The 18,328-nt window shown below is 58.4% G+C and overlaps 1 protein-coding gene across 10 annotated transcripts in view; it reads right to left on the bottom strand.

Moving 5' to 3' along the window:
- Positions 1-1,106: 1,106 nt before the first annotated feature.
- The window catches only part of CRTC1 (CREB regulated transcription coactivator 1), a 71,191-nt gene continuing 53,969 nt past the window's right edge, over positions 1,107-18,328 (bottom strand). For 3 of the 10 annotated variants that reach the window (XM_042928952.1, XM_042928953.1, XM_042928954.1), the window contains 7 exons: positions 17,632-17,852; positions 12,770-12,903; positions 9,455-9,766; positions 7,154-7,258; positions 4,025-4,111; positions 3,222-3,402; positions 1,107-1,852 (listed from right to left, as the gene is read on the bottom strand). In XM_042928952.1, coding sequence (XP_042784886.1) covers positions 1,641-1,852; positions 3,222-3,402; positions 4,025-4,111; positions 7,154-7,258; positions 9,455-9,766; positions 12,770-12,903; positions 17,632-17,852 — 1,252 coding nt within the window. In that variant the 3' untranslated portion in view covers positions 1,107-1,640. The remainder of the gene's footprint in view (positions 1,853-3,221; positions 3,403-4,024; positions 4,112-7,153; positions 7,259-9,454; positions 9,767-12,769; positions 12,904-17,631; positions 17,853-18,328) is intronic. The other 7 variants (XM_042928956.1, XM_042928960.1, XM_042928955.1 and 4 more) reach the window with 5 other exon arrangements.

Genomic DNA, 18,328 nt, shown 5'->3' with positions numbered 1-18,328 from the left:
GGCTTTGGAGGGACTGCAACAGAAGTTCCTATTTCAGAGCAGCTGACGGAAAACAAAGACAGCCCCGTCACCCCTCCCGGGGCCTGGAGGGTACAGGGACAGCCCCCGGCACGGTGGCCGAGCCCTGATGGTCACCACGGCCTCCGGAGGCACTTCAAGAGGCACCTGGAAACCTCCCGCTACGACAACACTGCTCTCTGTCCCCCCAATCCAGCCCTGCCGGGAAGAACCATGAAAGGGGTAGCTGAAGGGGACGGATGTCAGCTGGCTCTCGGGGTGGGGGGCAAGAGGACAGCCTCATCTTGGGGACGTCAGGACAGAGGGGCTGCAGTTGCCACCAGTCTCGGGGTCTGGGACTAGTCTTCCCTGAAGACCAGCGGACACCTTGAGGATGGCCAAGCAGAGCTGGGTCTCGGAGGGACCCTTCATAAAAGCCGTGGCTCCCTCCTGGAATTCTGCCTCTCACGTGGCTGGAGCGGAGGCACCTCTAGCCACCTCAAGCTTCTGCCAGAGAGCCTACCAGGCCCAATCCGCCCTCACTCAGCCCTTCCGTTTTGAGACAATGTGGGCCTTAGCTAAAACGGCCAGAGACACAGCTCAGATCCGGGCAGGCAGCAGACTGCTTCCAGTTAGCTTAAAAAATATATAACATGGGATTTCTGGAATAAAAACATGCTCTCAGGCAAGTATTGGATCAAAAGAGTCAGCTACTTGTCTACAACCAAAGTGGAAATACAAACCAAAAGAAACAAACAAACAATAACACAACAAAAATGCCCTGGCCGCCCCCTCCCGACCCCATTCTTTAAATAACAGTGACAGTGACCAAGGTACAGAGAAGAAAAGATGAAAACAGGTTGAGAGATGAAAACAACCCCCAGAAACAACCCCTGCCTGCACATGCATCCCCCCTGGAAGGCCCTTTCGTCCTGGCCGGGGGCTTCACTTTCAGGGCAAAGGCGGCCACAGAGGGACCTGGCTGGGGGTGGGCAAAGCGGGAGCAAGGGCCCCAGGAAGATTTAGCTGCTTTGCATGCTCTGTTCACACCTTTTATGTTCTACCTCCATGGGATGGATTCTAGCATTCTCTGAATGTGCTCAGAAATATAAAAGACAGCAGTCAAAATAGTGTTTATTTCGCTTTGTGTCTGCCCCTCTCTCTGGTGCCTTCTCCCCTTGGCAGGGTGGGGCTGGCTCTCTACCTAACCTGGGGCTGGGGGTGGCGGGCAGGTCGGGGGACCAGGAACGAAGGAAGGCAGTGAGAGCTGGACAACAGTCGGAAAATGCACCTCAGCCCACCGCCGCCGTGAACCACAGCGCCCCCTCCAGGCCGGCGGCCCTCCCCAACACGCTTTCCGCATTTTACAGGGGGACGGCTCATGGCCCAGGGTAGGGGGCGAGAGAGCACGCGCAGGGAGGCTCCGCGGGGGTGACACGCGGCCTCCCAAGGGAGGTGGACAGCTGGGGGGCGGGCGGGTGGGCAGGGGGCGCTTGGCGGCATTGCAAGCTCAGAATCACAAGCTCGGCCGTTTGCGAAGGACGGAGCGCGGCCGTCCCTGGGCTCAGGGAGACGCCGTCGGGACCACTGACCGGCGGGGTGATGGAGCCGGGGGCTGGGCGGCGGTGTGCCGGGTGTGCAGCTCACAGACGGTCCATCCGGAAGGTGTCCTCGGTGGCCGGGTCGGCCAGGACCATGTCGGGGTCGTTGAGCATGTGCAGTCCATCCAGGGTCAGGGGGTCAATCTTGAGTTCGTCCAGGGGGAACTGGTTGTCCGAGTCGAAGCTGACATCACCGACCCCGGCCAGTGTGCTGGTCAGTTCTTTAGAGAGGCTGGGAGGGGACTCTCCCGTCACTGGAGCCGGGGGTAGGGGGGGAACACAGGACAAACAAGCCTCAGCGTGGCCCTGGCTCTCTGACCCCACGCCCTGTGACTCCGCGGCCCCTGTCAATGCTCAGGGAAGAGGGGCTTGGGCCACACCAGGGGTGCTTACATGGGGGGTTGCCCTCTAGGGGACACTGGCAACGTCTAGGGACATTTTTACTTGTCATGACTAGAGAAGAAGGAATGCTACTGGCATCAGGTGGGTGGAGACCAGGGATGCTGCTCAGCACAGGATGGTCCCACCACCTCAGAGAAAGATCTAGCCCCTCGTTATCAGCAGTGCCAAGGCTGGGAAGCCCTGAACTAGGAGCCAGGTCAAATGTTTAGTGTGACCTGGCAGGAGCAGGGGCCTCTCCTGCTCTGCCAGGAGGTCTCCTCCTTGTACGCCACTGAGAAGCAAACCGGGGTGTGTGTGCACGTGTGCATCAGGGACCCTCCCTGTGGGTTGGGGGGATGTCTGAGTTCTCCCCAGAGAGACCCGGATTCAAACCTAGGCTCTCTCCTCTACTTGCAATGAGACCTTAGGCCTTAGTTTCCCAGTCTGAGACAGGGGTATAAAAGTCCTTCTGGGCTGTTGTGGCAATCCCAGGAGCCTGATCCTTCTTTCAAGTCTGAAGCTTCCACCCCCAGAGCATCTCCTGCAGACCACTGCTCACACCCCTGGGGTAGGGAGGAAGCACTAGGCCTCTAGGGGTCCTGGCCACGGACTTCTCCGTCCTGGAGAGGTCAGTGGGACCACCAGGGGGTGTCACCCTCAATCCTGAGACAGTCCTGGCTTATAAGGAAATTGCTTCTTTCTTCAATAAAACCCACAATCTACAGGGTGGAGCAGAGGCAGCAAAGGGTCTGGGTTCTATGCCACGTGGAGTAGGGACTTACTCACATGTGCTATGCATGTCCCTAGGAGCCTGGGCGCTGTGCTCGTTGGGATGCTCATTGCTGTGTGGCCTGCCGCATGTATGTTGGCTGCATGTGACAAGCCCTGCCATGCAGGGCCCACCCCCTAGTCACCTGCAATCCCACTATTCTCAGCTAATGGGGTTCAGGGACCTGGGGAGCAGATGCAGGGCTGGGTGAGTGACTGGCTCTGTCCTGTTCTTGCTCTGAGCATGGGACACTGGAAGCCTGGTTCAGGGTCTGGCGTGTGTCCCCCTGGCCTGTCCCACAACCCGGCAACGAGTCAAAGTTGGTGGGGTCTGGCCTCCTTTGGCCCAGTCCTGTCACGACTCATCGTGCAGGGCGGGGGCGCCGTCTCTCCCGGGGATGAGGCCTCTCGCAGCTGCCGGGCCCCCCACTCTGCCCGAGACCCCCGCCCAGGATGCCACACACGTGGCCTCACCTGTGAGGATGATGTTGGGGATGCTGCTATGGCTGGGGTAGCCAAGCTGCTGTGTGTCTGGCAGGCTCCCGTGGCTGCCCGTGAGGCCCATCATGGCCGCCTGCGAGTAGTTGAGCGTCGAGCCCGGGCTGTACAGGCTGCTGGAGCTGATGGCGTTCTCCATCATGTTGAACTGCTCCAGCTGCCAGGGGAAGCACACAGGCGTGAGGCCGGCCCTGCTGAGCCCCTGGCTATTGCCGGCTGGCCTGCCCTGTGGCAGCCGGGACCACCTCCTCTGCAAGACGCCCAGCACCCACGCTCAGACACTCGGGGCTGCTGAGCGTGAGATTCTATGCCCAGGGTCTCCCCCTCCGCCCTCTCTGAACCTGCCCAGGCCTGCCTGCACACGGCCCCCTCAGGGCTCACTGGATGGATGGATGGATGGATGGAAGGAGGGACGGGTGCGTGACCTGCTCCGGGAAGCGGCCAACCCTTCTCATGCCCACACGCCCCGGACCCTGGCCTCCACACGGAGCCAGCTCTACCTCCCGGCAAACCCACATGCACGGCCCACGCTGAGGCACCGATGCTACAGCCGCTGCCTGTCCCTGCCAGTGTTCACCGCCCACCCTTCCTCCCCCTCTGCTGTTGGCCTCATTCTGTGGGCCAGGCACAGATGCCTGGGGAGGCAAAGCCAAGCCACCCCTTCCAAGGCCTGGAGACAGGAGGGAGCCTTAAGAGCGAAGCTCACGCCCGAGGGGCGGGCGGGGTCCGGGTAAGCGTCCGGGTAAGCTGTGGGCGCTGTGACCCGGGCACCCGCTCACCTGGTGGGACAGAGCATTGGCCTGCCTGGCCGCCATCTGCTGCTCATAGTACGAGTCCCCAAACACGCTGCCCAAGGTGGAGGAGTGCTGCAGACAGAAGAGAGGCCCGCTGTCATCACGGTCCCCCGGACCAGGTCAGGGGCTTGCTGGGGCTCAGGCTGGTTGTGCCCACAGGGAGGCCCCTGGAACTTCCTGGAGGATGCTCAGGATAAAGGAGGCTGAGCATCTACCTCAGGCCTCTTGGGAAAGCCCACAACTTCCAGGATGGAGGGGTGCCTGGCTCACTCTGAGCAGGGTGCTCCCCAATCTCAGGATGTTTCTTTCTGCCACCTGCTCCTGGGGGGCCTCAGTACCCCAATAGCCCCCAAAGAGCCATCCCCCATCTCCTCTACTTGAACCCAGGAATGGGTGACCTGGTTTCCATCAGATGGAAGACAGGGGGGCCACAGGGATTGGGAACCCCGCCTGAAGGGTTCCAGAGTAAAGTATGTGACCGGGGCCAAGGCAGTAGGTGCTCTGAATTTCAGGATGAGAAGCGTACTTGGCGAACCTTGTCAGGCCCCCAGGGAGACATGGGACATGGTAGCAGGCCATACATGTGGACAGGACAGGCGCACAGAGCCAGATGCTGGCCAAGCGAACATAAGACAGGCACACAGAAAGCCCCGTCTACCTATCTGTCCATGGCTGCCTGCCTGGGGGACCCGAGGACCCATGGGTGGGCAGGCAGCCCAACTCCCATTCTTCCACGGCTAGCCGGGAGACAGGTCTGCTCCCAGCAGAAGAGCAAGGGACTGGGGACCCTCATAGGCAAAAGAGACACCAGAAACAAGGGCTTGGAGCCCCTGCTTATTCCTATGATGCCAGAGAGAGAGAGCAGGATGGAGCCCGGTGGGACAAGGACGGGAGGAGGGACAGCCAGTGCATCGTGGCCAGACCTCACATGAGGCACCAGGCCGCAGGAAACAGATCCCCAGCCCGGACACCAAGTCTGTTTCCTCCTTGGTCAGTGGGCTGAGAGCAGAAAGAAAAACGGCCAATGTGGCAAAAATGCCACCTTTGCCCTAAATATAGCCAGCTTCAGGTTTGGAAAAGGGGGCTGCAAGGTTGTGGATGGGTTTCCCCATAGAAGAAGCAGCAGGTCTGTTCTGGGGTACCTGTTTCCATCCCCGTGGCTTTGGACTCAAAGAGGCCCATCACAAGCAGGGGACCCAGGCTAAGGTTTCGTTTGTGAGGCTGCCATCAGAGTTTGCCAGAAAGGTCTGCTCAGGGTGGAAGGGAGGAGCACAGCACACAGTACCAAAGGCCAGCTGCCTAAGGCCCGAGGTGCAGCCAGACAGACACAATGTCCACTCGAGGCCGGGGAGGTGAGGGGAGGCCCCGGCCCACGGGGCCACACTGAGTGCAACCTAGGGATCCAGGTGCAGCATGAAGCCAGGCCTGGCGCCGCCCACCCGGCATGGTCTGCCCCCTAGTGGGCCTCTTGGCCATGTCAGGCCCGTGTCTGGCTCGGTCCAGGTAACGTGACAGCCCTGACCTCACAGCCACTTGAGCGGCCCACCTCCCTTGCCAGCACCCAGTGGATGGATGGACAGACCAACACACAGACACGGGCTTCACAAGACGGCAACACGCTTTCTGCCGAGGATAGACCAACCCGCCTTGGTCTAGGCAAATCTCTACTGAGAAATCTGCTCCACCCCCGAATTCCTCTCCTGCCTCCTGTACAAAAAGAGACATTATTCAAGGACCAGCCTCAGGAATAGGCCCCACTCGCCATTTCCCCTGCCTGGACCAGCTTCTCCCCTCCCTCGGCATCCCATGACACCACGTGACCAAACTAGACACTTCTCGGGAGCCACCAGGGCTCAGAACCGGTGTCGATGTATCCAGAGCCCACAGATACCAAACTGACCTCTGGCCTGCCCTGAGCTCACTGATGCCCTCCCCACCTGCCTATGGAGCAGGAAGCTGCACACAGATGGTCCCAGCAGGACCCCAGGCCACTGTTGGGTGGTGGAGGAAGGATCCTAGGAGAGCTCCTCCTACAGCAGATGGAACCATGAGAACAGCCTTTCCTGAACAGGACACCTGCCATCTCAACACACAGGGCCCCATGTGGGCGTACTTCTGAGAGCTGGGGAAATGGGGACAGCGGGCCACACGTCCCCTGGACCAGGGAACTCAACACTGTTCTTGCACGGTCCTGCCTGGTGAGACAGCTGTTCTCCTTCTTTAGGAGGGGAGGAAAATCCTTTCTCTTTTGTGCCCTGGACCAAAAATGAGGCTTCAGGGCCTCGGGCACTGCTAAGAGGCTCCTAGGAGCTTCTCAGCGTGGTGACATTTTGGGGACGGCATGGCGGGGTCCTGAGGAGGCTCTATAGCCTGGAAATTTCGGGCCCTGATGGCAGCTCTGTGGGCACCTCCTCTCTGGTGGAATGTTGCAGACAGAATTTGGTTATAAGCTGAGAGTTGTGCTAAGGGGACTCCTGAGGAACCCAGATGGGGGTATGTTGCATGTATGTGTGTCACAGGTTGGGGTCCAACCGCGTTGGGGAAAAAACCCAAATCTGATGGATGTGGTCGAGCCCCGCCTGTTGCCTGGGGCAAGCCGCAGTCTCCTCGTCTGTGAGATGGGGACATGGACCCCACTCAGAGAAGCTTCCTGTGAGGACACACCCTTCTGTGAGGCAGAGGGAGAAGAGTCTGAGGAGTCAGAGCCCCAGTCACAGGCCGGCCACCGCCTCAGCTATGCCCCAGAGCAGGTGGAGCCCTCCTCCACTCTGGGGAGCCTCGGGCGGGCAGGCCCGCGTGGGGATGTGTGCACAGGCTGTGGGACCCCGGGGTGACCCTGGCAAGAAGCCTGGGGGTGTGGCCAACACCGAAGTCACGAAGGCAGGTGAAGAGCCCACCGCCTCCAGCTCGGGCTCCGCACCGGCCACAAAGACACGGCGGGAACGTGGCAGCTCCTGAGCCGGGCCTGGTGGGGCGGCGCCTTCTCCTCCCCGCCCCAGCGGAGTGGACGAGATGGGATGGAGCGAGGCACAGATGGTGGGGGACGTGGGGGGGGGGGCGCGAAGCAACGCTGGGGCGCGGGGTGCCGGGAGGGGGGGAGGCGGTGTCCCTTACTTGCGGGGAGCTCCCGGGGGAGAAGCCTTGATTGGAGACAGGTGAGGTGGGAGACTGGTTAGCCGGGGAGCCGGCACTAGTGCGGTACTGCTGCAGAGCCGGCGCCTGCGACGACAGACAGGTCAGGACGCGCGAGGGGCCCCGGGCCTGGCTTCCTGGGACTGGCCGTTCCCCGCCGAGCATCCCCCCGAAGACCCCCCGCCCAGCGGGTGAGCACGGTACCAGGAGCACCTGCAAGTGGTGCGGGTCCCTGCGCCCTGTCGGAGCCCGGGGCCTTTCGGGCACGTGTCTCCAAACCCAGCTCCCGGAGGCTGGGGGGGGCGGGGGCGGGGGGGGGGCGTGGTCAGAGAACCCAGCTTCACGGAATTGCGCCGGAGGACCGTCGGGGGGGGCGGGGGGGGCGGAGGGGTCCACCTTAGCTTGGCAGGCTTCAGAGCACCCACACGAACACACACCCGCACCCACATACACACGTGTGCACACAGCCATACCTGTGTACACACAGACACACCCACACGCACGTGGGCAACACAAGGCCCAGGGCCGGGCAGGCAGCCGCCGCCTTCTGCTGCCGACTCTGGGCAACAGCACAGCCTGCCCACCTCGAGGGGTGGTGGGACCGACAAACAAGGCCATGCGGGGCACACCGCAAGACGTCCGGTACCCGGCAGTCATTACACCGGCACCGCTTGGGACGAGCCTGATGCATTTGCTGTCCAGAGACCTCCCAGGGGCGGCCACCTCCTCACCTGAAGGACAGAGGGCCTTAGCTTCTCACCAGGGGCAGGACGGGCTGGGGCAGGACGGACTGGGGCAGGACCTGGATTTAGCCCCTGCTCTGGTCCCAGTCCACCCAGGACCTGCTGTGTGCCTCTGGGCAAGCTCCCTGACTTCTCTGCGCATGTTGTTCACTGAGGCCCGGCTGACCAGCCCAGGGCCCCATAAATGCTCGGTCTCCTCCATTTCCTCAGTGGCCTGTTCTGAGTAGTCTGGAATAGGGGTTGAGCCTGGGAGGGGCACGGGGGCACAACTGGCAAGGTATCAGTGTGGGAGGCGCCAGCACGGTCACTTGGCAATGACCGGTTCGGGCCTTCTCAGAGTTGGAAAGAGGAAACTGTCCAGAGGGATGTTCTCCTTGCTCACTGGAGGCTGCACGAACTCAAGAAAGAGGCAACCAGAGCCCTTGCCCCCAAGGGGCGCAAGGCAACAGAGAGCCCCGGGGGTGGAGGGGTAACATCTGTGCACCTGGCCCAGACATCCCTGCCTCCATTGTCTGCCCAGCTCAAAAGTGAGGCATCACCGCTGGAGGGCGTCAGGGAATGAGGTACTCCAAGCAGGCTCCGCCATCAGAGCTGCCCCCACACCAGCCTGTTTCTGACAAAGAAAAGGCTTGTGCACATTCTTGTCCGGGGGACCCCTGGGGTTTGCCCTCTGAGGGGTCAGAGCAGCTTGGAAACAGGTCTCTCTCCACCTACCCCACCCAGCTCAGGGGGCCTAGTCTCTGCAGAGCACATCATGTTTTGATGACATTTATCTTGGGGTTGGCAGCCAAGGGCTGAGTGGAGAGGGCTTGCTGTACCCTAAACGTAGTCCCTATTGCTCTAAATATAGTCAAAGATAGCCGAGACCACTCCCTTCCCACCAGGGCAACCAAGGTGAAAGTCTGAACACTCGAGAAGGTTTGGGAGTGCAGAGGTCGAAATCAAGCACCCATTACCCTGAGCCCAGGTCCAGGCAAAGGGTCCCATGGTCTGAGCTGTAGGACCCCAGGCCCCAAGCAGGGAGTCCCATGGTCTAAATTGCACGTCTCTGGCCCAGGGCACTGTGCTGCATGAACCACAGGGCTGGATTCATCCCTTCTCCTCCAAGTTCAACTCTGTCCTTCTAAGTCCCAGCAGTCTGTTCCCCAGGCCCTGAGAGTTCTGTGTCCTCCCTGCCCCCAAGGGAGCCGTTTTTGGATGGGAAGGGTTGAAGTACTGGGCATCAAAGGGCATGGGAGAGGCTTTGCGGTCAGACACAGTACAGTCCATCTTGGGTGAAGTTTGGGACAAATGATCCCTGCTTGTGTCTCAGCTTCCCCATCGGTACAAGGGATGACAACCTTGGCCTGGCAGTGCTTGCTTCAGCCCTGACCCCTGGCCAAGCTGGTCTTGAAGGGGAGCCTTGAGGAGGCTTCAGCTACACACACCTGAGTCTTTGGGCCTTGGGAGCCCAATGAGGGTCTCCCACAGCCCCTGGGATCCATGAGCCGCCCCCCCCCCCCCCCAAGCCAGGCCCCACACGACCCCATCTTAGGCTTACCGAGGTGATGTCGATCCCCATTGGCGGCTGGCCCGGGTTCTCTGGGGGGGACTGGGGGAGAGAGGACGGTACCGTGACCGCGAGCGGGGGCAGCTGGGGCCCCCGCGTCAGGCTGGCGCTTGGCATCAGGGGGCCGCCTGGGGGGAGGCCGACGGGCACCTGTGGGGGTGGCGGGGGCGGCTGCTGCTGGGACGCAGGTGGTGGTGGTGGAGGGGGCTGTGGCTGTGGCGGTGGTGGCTGCTGGGAGCCCGCCTGGGTGAAGAAGGCGTAGGGCAGCTGCTGCTCCAGAGACAGGGCATCCATGGCCACAGCCTGGGGGAAGAGGAGGGCGTCACGTGGGAGGCCATGGGCAGAAGAGGCCAGACTATGAGTACCTGGTCCCCAGGGGGGCCCCATGGCCTGGCATGCTCAGCAAAGATGTTATGGATAAACAAAGAGACATCCAGACCTTGGACCCCCTAGAGAGGATAGGCCTTTCCCAGGGCCACAGAGGGTTAGGCTGCACCTGGACAGGACCTGGGCTTCTAATCCAGCTGTTTGTGCCCTGCGCCCAACGAGCCTTTCCTTTGCCACACACCGAGAGGCGGGCACTACCTTGCATACCCGCTAAGGCTCAGGGCTCCACACTCCGGCAACCCAGCAGGCAGCCTGTGCCTAGACCACTCTGGGTGATGGAGACGGTGGTGTGGCCACTCAGTAATTATCAGCTCAGGCCTTCTTGGGGTTGGAAAGAGAAATTTTTCCTGGTTAGAGGGAAGTTTTCAACATTTGTGAGTCTATATGGACAGTTCCTGGGGCAGGCTGGGGCTCCTGCCCTCTGAGGGCGGTTGGATGTGACCAGGAGCTACAGGATATAACAGAGAACAGAAGGCCCAGCCTCTAATAAGTGGCGGTTACATGAACAAAAAACAGTTTCCAGAAAAGGCAGGCAGGTCTAAGGGAGAAGGCACAGGGGTCACAGATCGAGAGACTGAAGACACATTGCCAGAAGCTACCCATGGCTCTGTCTGGATCCTGATCTGAACAAGCAGGCGGGAGACACAGAGGGGAACGGGCTGAGGCCAGGCAGTGGAAGGTATGCCTATCAGTTGTGTTATAGGTAGATAGTGCCCTTGAGGTTATGTTAAAAAACAGACAACAAAAATATTACCTATTAGGGATTTTTAAAAAAACAGGCAAAACGGACAAATTCCTAGAAACACACAAACTACCAAAACTGATCCAAGAAGAAATAGAAAATCTGAATAGACCTATATAGCAAGAAAGGAGATTGACTCAGTCATCAAAAACCTCCCAATGGAAAATATTTGGAAATCACATACCCAATAAAGGGTTAGTATCCAGAATATATAAAGAACTTACAAAATTCAACACCCCAAAACCAAATAATCCAATTAAAAAATGGGCAGAAGACATGCATAGACAGTTTTCCAAAGACATACAGATGGACAAAAGACACATGAAAAGATGCCCAACATCACTCATCATCAGGGAAATGCAAATGTATCACCTCACACCTGTCAGAATGGCTAAAATTAACCACACAAGAAACAACAAGTGTTGGCAAGGATGTAGACAAAGGGGAATCCTCCTGCACTGATGACAGAAATGAAAACTGGTGCAGCCACTCTAGAGAGCAATACGGAGTTTCCTCAAAAAGTTAAAAATAGAACTAACTACCCTACAATCCAGCAATCCCACTACTAGGTATTTAGCCAAAGAATACAAAAATACCAATTCAAAGGGATACATGCACCCCAGTGTTTACAGCAGCATTATTTACAATAGCCAAATTATGGAAGTGGCCCAAGTATCCATTGATTGATAAATGGATAAAGAAGATGTGGGGGCTCCTCGGTGCCTCAGTGGGTTAAGCATCTGACTCCTGATTTTGGCTCAGGTCATAATCTCACAGTTCGGGGGCTTATGCCCCAAGTCAAGCTCCAGGCTGACAGTGTGGAGCCTGCTTGGGATTCTCTCTCTCTGTCTCTCTCTCTCAAAATAAATTTAAAAACTTAAAAAAAAAAAAAAAAAGGAATACTATTCAGTCATAAAAAAGAATGAAATCTTGGGGCACCTGGGTGGCTCAGCTGGTTGAGTGGCCAACTCTTAATTTCGACTCAGGTCATGATCCCAGGGTCACAGGATTGAGCCCTGTGATGCTTAGCATGGAGCCTGCTTGGGATTCTCTACCCCACCCCCAACCCCCACTCAAGCAATCTCTCTCTCTCTCTCAAAAAATGAAATATAAATAAATAAGTAAAAATAAATTTAAAGAAAGAATGAGATCTTGCCATCTGCAATGACACGTATGGAACTAGAGAGCATCACGCTAAGTGAAATAAGTCAGAGAAAGGCAAATACCATATGATTTCACTCATACGTGGGATTTAAGAAACAAAACAAGCGAGCAAAGGAAAAAAAGAAGAGAGAGAGAAACCAAGAAACCAACTGTTAGCCACAGAGAAGAACACACTGATGGTTGCCAGAGGGAAGGCAGATCGGGGGACGGGGGAAATAGGTGATGGGGATGAAGACGTGCACTTGTGATGAGCAGCGGGTGATGTACGGAATGCTATATCACTATATCATACACCTGAAACTAATGTTACACTGTACGTTACCTACCTGGAATTTAAGTTAAAACTTAAAAAAAAAAAACCCTCAAATTTCCCAACAAGGATAGGCTAAGACCCAGGGGCTTTGCTGGTGAATTCCACCAAATATTTAAAGAATCCACACCAGCGTTTCTCAAATGCTTCCAAAGAAACAAAAGAGGAGGGAATGCTTCCTAACTTAGGGCCATAAAGGCCCTAAATTGACTAAGTAAAAAAGAGAAGAATCAAATTACTGAAACCAGAAACAAAAGTGGGAACATTACTACCCACTTCAAAGAACAGAATTAGGAGTGCTCTGAATGATCATATGACAGCACACTGTACAATCTAGATGAAAGAGACCAATTCCTAGACACATACGAGCTACCAAAAAAAGCAGAGGAAACAAAATTACGGTAAACTGAGAAAACAAAAAACCTCTCTGAACATCTCATTTTGGAGAAATTCAACCAGATCCTCAAGAAGGGGAAGTGACATAAAGAAGGACACCCAGTCACACAAATCTGCCCATGACAGCTACAAGAGACTCCAGGCCAGTACTTAATACATTTTCACGTGCTTGAAATTTTGACAAATAGCCAGAAATGTTGGGAACGTTTGTCTTCAAGGTTCTATAGGCCCCTGGAAGGAGAGGGAGGCCTCCCTGAGGGGCAGAGCAGGCCACGCCTCCCCGCCCCACCCCACCACGCCCTCACACCTGAGTGATGGGTGACAGCTGGGAGAGGGTGGGCGACACCTGCTGGGCCTGCTGTCTCCTTGCCTCTGTGTTCAGGGACAACGGGCTGACGCCAGCTGGACGGTGCTGTGGTGAGGAGCCTGGCGTGCTCATTCCTGAAAGGGAGAACAGGAGAGAAGGGTGGGCATGACTCTGGCCTCCAGAGGGCTGCTCACACACCTTGGTCACTGCTGGGAGCAGCCCAATCACTCAGACAGAATCCATTGCGTCCTAATCACCAAACCCAGGGTGCCCCCCTCCAAGGCCCCAATACCTGTGTAGACTCTGTTCTCTTTCCTGCTCCATCCCCATGCTGGCTAGCACTATCCCACTGATCCTGCCATCCCTCCCAGGGACGTGTCCCACAGGCCCTGCCAATCAGCACTTCCCTGCCTCTGCACCACCACATGATTGGCCCCCAGATGGACATGTGACCAGACTGGCCCAATGAGAGCCTGCCCTGGGACTTCTGATGGAACTCCGAGAAGGGAGGTCTGGAGCTGTGTGAGGAGAGCACCATATGGCCGCAAAGGGAAGAGCCAGCTGGAGAATCAGGGGCTGAGGAGAGGCAGCACCTGAGCTCTAGATCCAGCCACAGTGGTGCTTCCTGGTTTTGGGAGATAATCGGTTCCCCTTTTTTGCCTAAACTGGCTTGGGTTTTGGTTAGCTTCAAGCAAGGTGGTCCTGCCCAGAGGCTGCAGTTTCCTCTACAGCCTCATGCTCTCAAAATTGTACCACCCTGTAACGAACTATTCCTTCAGCCAGATCTCCTTTCAGCCCCAGACCCGTGTATCTGGCAGCCCCTCCCCCATCTCATGTCCACAACCTTCTCCTCTCACCTCATGTGCTCTCCATGCTGGACCATCAGCCCTGCTGGGCTGCCCAACCTAGAAACTCAGTTACTCTCTCTCCACTTCCAACACCCTTGCTCCCGATCGAGCTCCTGTCAGGAGGGCTCCGTGTTGCCCCTTCCGTCACCCTGGCCCCCTCCCCCCGGAATCCCATCCCTGGATGTGTCTGTTGTGAAGGAGCTGAGTGAGGTCAAGTTCAGTATGGAAGCAGTTGGGGCCTGCTGGGTTATCCTGGGGCACGGTGCCAGGGAGAGACCTCCTGATGCTTGCAGGAACCCTGGGGGATTGGCTTGATCTCCCAGTCGGTCTCCTTGTCCTTGCGATGGAAACGATAACAGCCACCCTCAAGAGTTCACTGTGAGGCCCTAATGAGGTTGGGAGCAGGCTCTCAAGACAGTCTGGCCTGTAGTCAAGGCCGGTGGTGTAGAAGCCTGACTCACCTGGGGTAGCTGGCCCCATTCTGCCGAGGGCCGTCAGATTAACCTCGGTCCAGCAGGTGAGATGGCAGGTTCACAGGCCAGTGGGAATGCGCCCAGCACACACTGAGGGGAGATGACGGGCGGCCTTCTCTCCACCCAGGGCAGCTGCTCGCTGGCTGTGTCATCTGTGCGAGGCAAGCCCGGTCACGCCTGCACTTCCCCTCAGTCGCCCTGGCAGCTCCACTTAGCCGTGCACTGCAGGAGGGCCTGGCAGAGCGCTCCCAAGGCAGAACCCCGGGTTCCAAGTTATACACAGAACTCGGGCCCCAAAATCAAGCTGCTGCAAACCCAGCAGCATCAAGGGGGGCGCGGACAAGAAGCCTGAACAGGAAGAGTCTGGGAGATGCCTAGTCAGGGAACACAGAGTCGGGACCACAGGCTGCTCCCTCCTCTTCTCTGAGCATCCACTGCCTCTGACATCCTTTGGGTTGTGAGCACTCAACACCCAGGGAGCAGACGTCAGGGCTCAGTGAGCAGCAGAGGCAAATACCAAGAGAGGGTCAGTGGGGCAACAGGGGCAGGAGGGGCCTGTGGCATACGAACTCGACCCACCACTGCTGGGCCTTCTGATTCTTCAAGAGAAGCCAGAAGTCTAGAGTTTTACACACACTCTCCTGATTTTCAGATGTTGATTCAAAGCATCACGCATGCAATCACGGGCCAGACAAAACACACCGGTAGGCTGGATTTGGTGCTTGGGTTGCCAGCCTCTGTCTATCTTGAGCACAAGGGAGTTTTTAATCCTCCGCTGGGCTGCAGAGTGAGCTCCTGGTCTCACACTGGGCGGCCACCACCCCAGGAGAGGCCAGTTGGGCTGGGAGGGCGCACGGACGCCTTGCTGTTGAATTCCTTTTGGCAACCTGGATCACCTTTGGGAAAAGGAGTGAGGCCAGCTGGAAGGGAAGTCTGGGGCGGGCAGGGAAAGCTGCCAGGGGAGGGCAGGCCAGGTGGCAGGGGCCCAGCCAGAGGCACGCAAGCCTCGTATGCGGGGCTGGCAGGCCTTGGAGCTGTGCCAGGAAGGAGGACCCGGGCCTGCCCTCCTCCAGGTTCTGGCCAACGACCAGGAAAACGACCTCAGCAAATGTTTAAGAGAACGAGAGGGGCCGCTGTCTCCTTGGAGGCAGAAGCCTCCCATTCTTCCTCGAGGGGCTCACGTTCCAACTGGCGGGTGGGCTGGGGGGGCCATCTCCACGTGTGCCAGGGGCCAGCGGCTCGGCTTGATTTAAAATGAGCCCAGAAAGCGGAGCCCCTGCCAGGCGAGCAGCTAGAGCGGCAGGTTCGCAAACAACCGAACACATGTCAGACATTACTGGGCTGACGCTCCCAGCCAGGCGGGCCAGGGTCTGGGCCCCACGCTCGGGGTCTGCGCTTGTTCCCGCGTCTATGGCTTTCACATGTGTTGTGTTTTCCTGTGCTTGTTTAGACTCGGCATGGGCTGGAGGTGCACAGCTCCTGGGCGGGTGCTGGGGGGCTGCCAAGGACCCTCTGGAGGAGGGGGTGGTGCTCTGGAGGCCACACCAAGACGTGAGGAGAAAAGGGGGGACCAGGAAACAGTGGTGCCTACAAAAGGGGGCCCCTCCAGTGTCCCCAGAGCCAACCTGCTGATTTCTTGCTTTGCATAGGCCTGTGTGGACCCTCCCTGCCCACCCACCTCTCAGGGGGCCATGGGTCTCAGGCTCCCCTGAATCTGCTCACTTTGTCCCGGGGTTGGGGGGGACAGTGGAAGCTGACACCCTCTGCCTAGCGGCTGAGCCTCGGTGGGCACGGGGCCAGGTATGTACACGCAAGAACAGAGCCTCAATGCTCTTAGGCCAGGGTCCTGCCCCGCTTTTCACTGTTCTGGCCTCTATTTCCTAGTCTGGAAACCTAGGAACACTTGCACTGTCCATAACACCCCTCACCTGCCTCTGGTCCTGTCAGCACCAAAGGCCGGAACAACTCCGGCTCAAGTGCCTCTGTTCCCCGTAACGTGGGCCAGACAACTTCACCTGGAAGTCTCTCTACAGTGTTCAGTGGGGCCCTGCCCTGCCACTGGCACCCCTCCTGATAGCCTATTCTCCCTGGGTGGTTAGAAGGGCTGTGGCAAATGTGAATTAGAGCGTGTGATTCTCTCTCAGAAAACCCTGCATGGTGCTGCCCACCACGCTTGGGACAGAGGTAAGACAGGCAGATGGACTGGGCGAGCATCGGCTCCTGGGCAGGATGCAGGGCAGCAAGGTAGCGCTCTCACCGGTCACCAAGTCCTGACATGTGCGGACTCACAGAGGGGTCCACATTCTGCCCATCCCACCAAGAGGCTGCTGGGGCTGCCTTGTGTCCTCCCTGGATGCAAACCCACACATCCCACAGTCAACATGGGTGCAAGAATCACACTGGGGACATGCGGGTCACAGTGGGGACGTGGGAGAGCCAGGCCTGGCCCAGGGAACAGATGAGAGCAAAGTAGTGACTCAACAGCAGCAGGGTAAATGAAGAAAAGCAAGAGTGAGAGGCTGGAGGTGAGAGTGTGGGCAGGGGGCCACGATGGCTCATTGAGAAGAGGTGTGAGCAGGGATGGGGTGGGCGAGGGGTCCTGCAGCCACCTGGAGGAAGAGGTCTGTGGAAGAGAGGTGGCACATGCCAAGGCCCTGAGGTGAGCTCACTGGCCAGAGAGGAGATGGTGTGGGGGGGTGGGAGACAAAGTCGGAGGGTGAACTGTAGTTGATCTCCTGGGCCCTAGGGGTCTCAGGTTTTCACTGGGAGGGAACCGAGAACCCGTGCAAGATCCTGAGCAGACGAGAGCCATGAGGTCATGGCCATCCTGGCTGAGAAGAGGCTGAGAGCTGGTGGGGGAGGTGGGCAGGCAGGTGGAGGCCATGTAAGGTAGAGAAGGTCCAGGTTGGCCCGGGTCCCAATGGTGGGGCTGACGGGATGCATCAACAGGTCAGGGCAGGCAAGAGAACAGAAGAGGCAAGCCACTGGGAAACCGTGCTGCTCGTCCCCAGGGAAGCAGGGTTGGGCAGCACTGGGAGCTATTAGGAAGGTGAGGGGCCCATGGGATGTCCCCATGAATGTGGCCTGGACTGGAGTGTCCCAAGCAGGTGGAGTGTGGGGGGAGCAGGTCAGGACTGGTCCTGGCCCTCCACGAAGAGCTGAGGACAAGGAGAGGTGGGGGGAAAGCCCGGCACACCCCGGCCGGGTCAAACTCTTGGGGGCTCCCCTCCTAGAATGTTCTGGACTCACCCAGACTCTCTGAAGCCCCCAGTACACCCTCAGAACCACTGTCTGATCCCTGGGGACACCGCTGAGTTTTCCCACCTCCAGGCCTTCACCAAAGCCGTGCCCTCTGCCTGGGATGCCTTTCCTGGGCGATACTGGGAAAGCCCAGCCCCTGTGGTAGGTTCTGCCTCCCACTCCATGCCCAGCATTTTGGATGTCACCCTGCCAAATCTTTATCCAAACCCGTGCGTTGTCCTCACTAGGTGTTCAGCTCTGCCAGGGAAGGAAGTTGTCCCGCCTTCTGGCCTGGCCTTACCCTGGTTGGCGCCACCGATGCCCAGATGAGTCAGGTTGGCCGCGAGGTTGCCGGTGCTGCTGGAGCTGCTGAGCGCGGGGAAGGTGGGCTCCTCAGGGTCCAGTGGGGTCGGGAGGGGGGAGGGGAAGTGTATGTTGGTCAGGTCGGGCAGGGAGCCCCCTGTGTTGTGGGTGGCGGGGATCAGGGCTGTAGTGTTTTCCTGGTCAGCGGATGGAAAGATGCTGGGGGGAAGGCCAGACAGAGGGGGGAGGTGAGCTCTCGCTGGCCCATTCTTCCCCAGAAGCTGTGGCGGGGGAGCGAGGTGTCGGGGGAGACTGGTGCAAAAAGATCAGGCGCTGCCATGCTCAGAAAATGACCGTCGGCCTACACCTCCAACGGGACCTCAGGAAGCAGCCTACCTATCTATGCAGGATAGGAGGCTGGGATGAGGGTCCTCCTGCAGCTCAGGGACGGGGGGTGTCTGAGGAGCCGGCAAGCTGGAGCTGAGCAGGGGTGGTGGGGGCGGGGCTCGGCCACCTCAGGCAGGGAAGGGGAGCAGGGCCCCATGTCCCCCCCGCCCCCTGTGAGGCTTGTTGACTGGCGGCCAGCGGCGGGGCGCCCCTCTTGTCAGGACTTGCAGCCTGTGAGCTAGCGGACGGGAAGCCCTGCGGTCATCTGAGCGGCCCTGACAGCCCTGGGCATGCAGGGTGGGCCCTGC

Source organism: Panthera leo, chromosome A2 (genome assembly GCF_018350215.1).
Source record: "Panthera leo isolate Ple1 chromosome A2, P.leo_Ple1_pat1.1, whole genome shotgun sequence".
NCBI classification, from domain to species: domain Eukaryota; kingdom Metazoa; phylum Chordata; class Mammalia; order Carnivora; family Felidae; genus Panthera; species Panthera leo.
This window is presented reverse-complemented; position numbering and strand designations above follow the sequence as displayed.